General features: G+C 39.1%; 1 protein-coding gene across 1 annotated transcript in view; it reads right to left on the bottom strand.

Annotated features, from left to right (window-relative positions):
* Positions 1-1,285: 1,285 nt before the first annotated feature.
* LOC107757803 (semaphorin-6B-like) overlaps positions 1,286-8,588 on the bottom strand; it is a 119,855-nt gene continuing 112,552 nt past the window's right edge. Inside the window, exons 15-17 of the mRNA XM_016575386.1 lie at positions 8,207-8,284; positions 7,088-7,146; positions 1,286-2,466 (exon numbers count right to left, since the gene is read on the bottom strand). Of these exons, the coding sequence (XP_016430872.1) occupies positions 1,550-2,466; positions 7,088-7,146; positions 8,207-8,284 (1,054 nt within the window). The 3' untranslated portion in view covers positions 1,286-1,549. The remainder of the gene's footprint in view (positions 2,467-7,087; positions 7,147-8,206; positions 8,285-8,588) is intronic.

The raw sequence follows: 8,588 nt of genomic DNA, 5'->3' as shown, positions 1-8,588 counted from the left end.
AAAAAAGGAAGAAACAAAACAAAAAGACAAAAAAGACTTGGAATCCAGCGTGTTCTGCAGTTCTCAGAGAGTTTTGTTTCTCTGATAAATCTCACAGAGCTACACAGAACACAGAAGTTCATGTGGTTGAGGCCATGAAACTCATCTGACCGAAGTTTTCTCTTTCTCTGTCTCTCTCTCTCTTGTAAAGTCTGAATTCAAGGCTGAGGTAAGGGCCTCAGCTCACTCGACAGAGACACAAAGTCAAAAACACAAAAGATTTCCAAACATACAACAGAAAAATCTTGTGTTTTCTATTCATACATTTTGGTCAAAGTGATGCATCAGAGCAAATGGCGTACTGCTAATCTTGCAAAGCAAACTATGAGACGGGGCCCCGCCCACATGTAGTGATATCACACACAAGCGTTTATAATGGAAAAAGTGTAACTGATGGAGACAGACAGTGTTGTTATTTTGGGTAATATGGCCCTCTCTATAATTTGGTTCTCTTTATTTTCCCATTTAATATGCTAAAATAGGTTCAATTCATCTTTCTATGAAACAGTGTTGTACTACTTGAGTCTGTACTACTTGAGCATGAACTCGGACTTGAATGAGCTGGTCTTGAATAAGTCAAAGAAAATATGCTCTTGGACTTGAACTTGAGGCAGACTTCAGTCTGAGTCTGATCTTGTCCAGATCAGAGTACTACAACACTGCTATGTATGTTATGGAGATATTGTGAATTTAATGGGCTACAAGAAGTTAGAATATTTTGAACCAATCAGTAATCACTGTGATGTAAAAAAGAGAGAAGCAATTCTGTAGTAAAAGTACTAATATGAAGTTTTGTTCCAAATCTTTCCTTCTGACCAGTTGACCTGTCCAAATATACCCCTACAGCATTTACACTGATGTAAATGGGGTGCCTTGTACGCCAGTAATCACAGCACATTGTTTTGAGTTTGGTATCGACCAGAAACAACAACCACCATTGACCACTGAGTCATTACTCCAAGGAACTGTTGGGTTCTTCGTCTTATATGGAGTGAACAATTGTCCCAATTCCCAAATGAAATGCTGTCGTTATATCAAACTTACAAATCTCTTGAAAGAGTAACCTGCTAAAGAGAGTCTAGGTCTGAACAGATTCAGGGATAGATATTCTTCAAGATGGCTACGGTTCTTTCCTCCATCTGATAAAAGTGCAATAAAGTTTGGTAAGCCGCACTCATAATCAGCAAGAACGAGAGCTACAGGGAAAAGCACATCTCTGTCTTTGTCTACATATTTGTGTGATTGTGAGTGATAAATAGAGAGAAGAAAGAGGTGTTTCCAGTTGGAATGGCTGCTTTTCTCATAGTCAGTGAGGTCCATTTTGGCTTGTCCTCATGCAAGCAGTTCCAGACAAATGAGGAAAATGATGACAAGCAGGTGAGAAAAGAAACAGAGAGAGAGACACAGAGAGCTGCTGTGATTGGCCAGGTTGCGCTCCGCAGGCCACATGAGGTTTCAGCCGCTCACGTTTCTACAATTTCCCGCTCCTCTCATCCTTGGTCCTCTCTGCTCACTGGCCTGTTGGTGTCCGATCGCTCCCTCCCTTCCCAAGCAGGTGGCTGAAGTCCGCCAGGTCGATGAGCCCCCGGGACCCGTGGAGCACAGAACGCGTCAGTCCTGCAGGATGCTGTGAGGCCGGGGTATAGTGGTGGCCCGTTGGAGGTATGCCGTGACTGCTGAAGATGTAGCCTTCGTGGGTCCAGCGAAGAGGTTCTCCACTGTACTCTATTTGGGTACTGGGGGCTGACACCACTCTCCGCCGGTCAGGGGAGTCTTGGGGAGTCATGGGGTAGTTGTATTCGCCTGCCGACTTGCGAAGAAGAGTGCCTGGGCGTATTCCCTGATCCCGGTACTTGGACAGAGAGACATAGCGTTGGCGGTCGATCCCAGTCTCAATGGCTTCCTCGTGGCGTCGACCGGTTCCTTGCAGGAGTTTAGAGCTGAGAAACAACGTGGACGGTGGAGGTGGACACTGGGTACCCACCGAGCTCAAGAAGGTCTGACTCTGGTCCCAGCTGGATCCGGAATCGGACAGGCGTAGCCCACGTTTCTGCTGCAGGGGAGTTTGCTCGGGTGTAGGAAGTAGACCTGGATCCAAGTCGCCCGCTTTGACCCAACCATTGGGCATAACGAAGAGTGTCTCTCCCTGCGAGCGTGGCCGGTCCGTGCCGCTGTGCCGGGATACGCTCATCACGGAGCCACTCCTGCTTTGTCCCATCATGCAACGCTCCTTCTCGCTCTTCCGCTGACTACTGGACGAAGGAGTGTTGCTGTGCGAACGGTGACGGTGTTTTTGGCCCATGATCCAGCACACTGCCAGGCCTGAGAGCGCTGCTCCGGTGGAGAATGCGGAGACTGCAGCAACAACCAGCAGGTTCAAAGTAACAAGGCTTTCAGGCTCATCCATAAAACTCTCACGCAACAGACCTGCAAGAAAGAGAGCAAAATATGTTACAATCCAAAAACAGCAGGTCTAGAAGGCCAAAACTCAGTTTTAGGACTATTAAAAACACTGTAACATCTACAGCTATTGACACGATTAAGCTCAGGAGGACTAATCATTTAAAAATTGACACTTGAATGGTTTACAAAAGCATCAAAGAAGCTCCTCATGACTTAAGAAGTGGTGTGCAATTGATCTATTGAGTTTCTGTATATTACAGCCCCAGCAATCGATCAGAAAACAAAAGACTGTTGACTACAGTCGCTCCTAATTCAGTAAACTATATATAGTGTGTGTTTCAGTAGACTAAGACCGTGGCCTTCCAGAGATGGAATATGACCTCTGAAACCTTGCACTTAAAAGTCCTGCCTCAAGAACCGTGAACATGTAAACACCACTGTCAATCCCTGACCATAAGTAACCTGTGCAATTGAGCTTTATACTGAAAATGTGAGTAGATGTAAGAAATATTTTAACTAAAGGGGTCTAAAGAGATCATTCTGCAAATTCAAAGAACGCAGCAGTTTTTGAAGTTGATGACTCATGCTTTTCATACTATGCTTTCTAATCGTTTCTATTGGAATTGGCGTATGTGTAATCCTGGCCTTTCTCTTTCTCTCTTTTAACAGCATTTCTTGTACTCTTTCTTCTGCTGTTCCCTGTGAGATGTCCTTGGTTTTAACCTCTATTTTCTCAGTCTACTTCTTTTCCTCTATTATCTCCCCTCTTGGCTTTCTTCTCGCTGACTATCTCTCCTCTAGCAGTGCCGTTTATGTGTGGGCTGTTAGCCGTCTCAGAAATGAGAAGCTGTCAGACTCTGCGTCTACCCCAGTATCCAAACTAGTAAATACCTTGACAGTAATAGGACTTTTAAAAGAATAGTTCACCCAAATAGGAAAATTCTGTCATCATTTACTCACCCACATGTCAGTCCAAATAATTTCCCTTGTACTGTACACAAAAAGAGACGAACTGGTTTTGAATGACATGAAGGGAAGTAAATAATCATTTTAGGGTGAACTGTTGAATGTTTGGTGGCACACTCTTTCAGTTTATAAATGAATATTGTGTGCAGAAAGAATACTATGGTACTGCCATTGTGGTAGTGCCCAGAATATGGTACTACCAAAAACAACTGTATATACACTCTTTGACAAAGCACACTTCTATTCCCCCACATGCATAGACAATGACACAGGCGCACACACACACACACACACACACACACACACACACACACAAATCCCAATTTCCTTATCTCTTCTTTTTGTATGGTCTCTCTCTCTCATCCCCTTTCTGTTTTCTGCCATTAAAACTGCTCTAGTCTCAGCTGGGAATCGCAGCTCTCATTGCATTTGTTCATTGTAACAGCAGGAGTCTGCTGCACACAACACACTCAACAACTGAACCTGTTTCTTTAAAAATATTTTTCTTTTGAACATTCCTAAAGACTATAATACTGCTACAAGATTGCTTATAATGTGTGTCTCTTCAGAGGTGTAGCAATCATTTCAAGTGAAAGACACAGAAACCTCCTGACCATTGATAGATTTCTCTTATCTCTTTGTATTATTTGTATTTGTAGCATATTTTAATAGTCTCAGTAAGATTCAGTAAGACTTCATTAAGGGTTAGTAAGATTTTTTAAAATAAATAAATACTTTTTTTTAGCAGTGATGCTTTAAATTGATAAAAAAGTGACAGTAAAACATTAATAATAAATAATTTATAATAAAAAATTATAATAAATGTTTTGAACTTCATATTCATCAAAGAATCCTGAAGAAAAAAATCTATTATGCTTTCCACAAAAATGTTAAGCAGCACAACCGTTTTGAACATTAATAATAAATGTTTCTTGATTTCTGAACTAAGGATCATGCGACACTGAAGAATGACGTAATGGCTGCTAAAAATTCAGCTTTGCCATTACAGGAATAAATTACATTTTAAAATATATTAAAATATAAAAATTGTAATAGTATTCACAATTTCACAATTTTACTGTATTTTTGATCAAATAAATGCAGCCTTGGTGAGCATAAGTACATAAAACATAAAAACAGTACTGTTTTTGCAGCAAATTATATATTTCAGCAATCCTGACAAGACAGAGAAAGCAACTCACTGCGCTTGGCTGGATAACTTAAATAGCTTTATAATGTCATCTAAAATGATCATTAACACAAAATCTGGCTATGGCTAATTTTAATGTACTTGCCTGCTTCTGTCAAACTCCAGTAGCATCAAACAGAGTGATTTCAAACAAGCTCTGAACAAACTTTTTTTTTTTCTCTCTCTCTCTCTGTTCTGATCTTTTTTGGCATTCAGTGTTTCACTCGTCTCAGGCTCTTTAAAATATGACTGAACTTCTGTGTGATGGATGGAGAGAGCGAGGACAGAAGAAGACAGGCATTTGATGTAGACGAGAGGACGGCTGACTGGCAGACTGGAGCTGTTTCAGCAGGAGTGCTGAGTTTAATGAGCCTGTGACTCTGGTTCATATATCCCAGAACCAAATCATATTAGACTGGCCAGACGGCTGCCATTTTACAGATGCATTTCTATGGGCTCATTATATTATGAATGTGCCTAAATTTCTTTTCAAGGATCTCTTTAATTAGCTCCCATTTGCCTCTTGACGTTGGGGTTAATTTTGTTCTCCATGTTAATTCCATCCCTCCCTTTCCTCTGTCTGTAAATACATCCTTCAGCCTCCAGCTTTATGTTGAATGTTAATTTAAAGCGAGTAAACACACTCTCACTGCATGTGAGGACTTAATACATTGTACAGTGATTCTGAGGTTCAGAAGTCTGACTCTCTGGCTATATTCATACAACCATATTTACCATAACATTGTGACTAGTGAACTGTATTGTACATATAACACAGACATGAGAGGGTTGAATACTGTATGCACACTGTAAAAAATGACCGTGAATTTAACGGTAAAAGACTGTAAAAATGCTACAGTAAAAACCTGTTAAATGGTTAACGGTAAAGTCCCCTACTATATACGGTGAAAAACTGTATTGGACATTACATGTGATTTTACGGTAGTATACCGTTTTTGGAAGTGAAAAAAAACGTATAATTTACAGTGAATAACCGCAAATTGACATTCCCAGAATTCCCTGCGTTACATTTCAAATTTGATGTTTTTTTGTTGAAATAACTATGTTTTTTATTAGTTTTTTTCTTATCAGTTTTGTATATTAGGGTTGTGTGTTACACCTAATGTTGTTAAATGAATGTTTATTGCATTATTTCAGTTTCATGTGTGTTACCATTATGGTGTTTAGTGTTTGCGTGAATGACACTGTGCACCTTCTATATATGTTATTATTTAAAAGCTGCTTGTGATGGGCTTTGGTTCATCATGTGACTTTCCCATCACCACCTGCATTTAAGGGTTATCAGTGTATTACAAAGGTACAAAACGATTTCAGTACTTCAATAGGTTGGTATATTAACATGATATCAATTAATGAATCTGTAAATTTAAGTTAAAACCGTAAAACCTAAAATGTTGCTACTGTATTTTTTACAGTAAAATTCCGGCAACCACAGCTGCCGTTATTTTTTACCGTAAATTCTACGGAATTTGTTTTACAGTGCACAGTCAATTCTCAATTTGATAATTCACAATCGCTTTGAGTGATTTCTGCTGCAAAAACCACTGTTTTACGCTAATGGAGCACGTTATTAACTGCAACTCCATTCAAACAGCACATATCAACCCAAATGCGCTCTCAAAATTCAGTTGCGTCTCCTATAAAAGCTTCAGAAAGTCACTTTAAGAAGTCATAGAAAGTGGCCATCAATTATTTTCCTTAATCAAACTGTGCCAAGATTAGCAATCCAAACAGGACACCCGTATTCTGCTGCTGTTCACCATTTTTATTTTGAAACTATTTCACAGAAACAGATTCCTTGAAAGTACAAACTTACTAGGCCATTGAACTTCATTTTGATTTCATTCTGTGCTCTCTCGCTCCCTCTCTTATGTGACTCAGCTGAATCTATACGGCTTCAGCGATATATAACTTCTTCTGTCTGAGTCTCCGTGGCAGTCTGTTATGTTCAAGAGCTCTTGAAGTTGAGACTTGAGAACCTCACTGCTGTTCCACATTCTGCTAAATCTGAACTTTGGAACAAATTTAAGCGTTTTGAGCCATGAAAACTGGAGAGATTGACAGAGAGTGTTTCATATGCTGCCAGATTCGCAAAATGCCATTAAGAGCGGAAAGCGAATCTAAGCTTCTGATTGTTTGGAAATATAAACCATCTTTTGTCTTTTTAACAATGTAAACACTGTTGCTAACTTGCACCCAGACACCTCGCACTTTAAAGAAATCAATTAATTTCTAAAAAGAAAAGACTCAAGGCTCTGTTTCTCTTTCATTATCTTTCTCCATATCTCCCGATGCAACCTGCGACTTTCTCGTGACTTTGACTGCTTAAGCAAAACTTTCGAATCAGGCCAGACTGGATCTTTTCTGTATTGTTGAAGAGTTGCTAGAGAATTCTCTTGAGGAAGGACAGACATGCTGAAGGTAGACCGGGAAGCTAAAGGTCACATCCCAACAGGTTCACAAACTCACCGTCGCAGTCTCCGAGATGTGAGGTGTTTCCATATTCAACATCCTGCACGAAAGGTAATCTGCAAAACAGGAGAAAAACGGATTTGAACATAAACCGCAAATTCACCGATTAGATACACGACACACATTTTATGCAAGCAAACGCTTTTAGTTTTGAGAAGTCAATTTCATGTGTCATTGCTTTTAGAAATGTGTCCGAACACAATTCAAAACACATTCGACTGTCGGTTTTCTTTTTTAGGTCAATGACTGTCATGGCAGACAAAAACTTTTAACTGTCATGTTTACCAAGCTACCTGAATAATAATACATCTGGTTTAAAGGTGAACAGTATATTTTTGTTTATATTAAATTACTTTTATTTAGGAATATGCATATGTAGAACTGTAGAACTTATGTTCTAATTGGAACATTTGTTTTCCAATTAAGTTATGAAAACGTTGTTTGAATGATCTATGAATGTTATTTCTGAATAACGCAAAGTTGAATGAATGAAAAGTAATTTTTTTGTGGTAACATTTTGAGAACATTATTAAAGTCCAAATAACTCTGAATGAACTTTCTATTAATGTTACTGGAAGAGCGTGCTGAATGTTTATGAAACCTATGTAAAACATTTTCATTAGTGGCACAGAAATTTAACACTTCACCTTTAATGGCCAGAATTTGAGGGTGACTCGATTGCCCCGTTGAGTTGAGTTTTGAAGCCATGCTCAGTAGGCACAAAGGAGCAGATATATTCATAATCACACACACACAGTATATATATATATATATATATATATATATATAATATAAATGAACATTGTGTGTGAGTGTGTGTATACAATGTTCATTTTTTATAGCAATACCATAATAATACATAACATAAACAGTAAATTAAATTGAATAATACAATTTTCTATTAATGTTACTGGAAGAGCGTGCTGAATGTTTATGAAACCTATGTAAAACATTTTCATTAGTGGCACAGAAATTTAACACTTCACCTTTAATGGCCAGAATTTGAGGGTGACTCGATTGCCCCGTTGAGTTGAGTTTTGAAGCCATGCTCAGTAGGCACAAAGGGGCAGATATATTCATATTTGTGTAGAGTATGTTTCTGAATTTCTAACTAACCTGGTGCCTGGCCTCAGGAGTGAGCAGGTACTTCCTCTGGTCCAGCCACAGTATGGATCTCTGGACGCAATGCAGTTTCTAAACACACACACACACACACACACACACAATGTTTGTCAATGTTATTACAGAGGTCAATACAGACCTCCTCAATAATGAATACAGGAAACAAAACTGGAGAACAGAAATCATGATTTATAGAGATTTACAGAGACTGAAACAGAGAGAGAGAGACATGAGTCAGACATTCAGCTGCAGACTCATACTTTCTCATATCTGTTTCTCCAGCACTTCAGGGTCACTTCTCTAAAGACAGAACATATATACACACACACACACACACACACACACACACAGTATATATATATATATATATATATAT

This window comes from Sinocyclocheilus rhinocerous, unplaced genomic scaffold (assembly GCF_001515625.1).
Source record: "Sinocyclocheilus rhinocerous isolate Xijiao unplaced genomic scaffold, SAMN03320098_v1.1 scaffold112, whole genome shotgun sequence".
In the NCBI taxonomy this organism is placed as follows: domain Eukaryota; kingdom Metazoa; phylum Chordata; class Actinopteri; order Cypriniformes; family Cyprinidae; genus Sinocyclocheilus; species Sinocyclocheilus rhinocerous.
The sequence above is the reverse complement of the archived record's forward strand: the minus strand, read 5'-3'. Positions and strand labels throughout refer to the sequence as shown.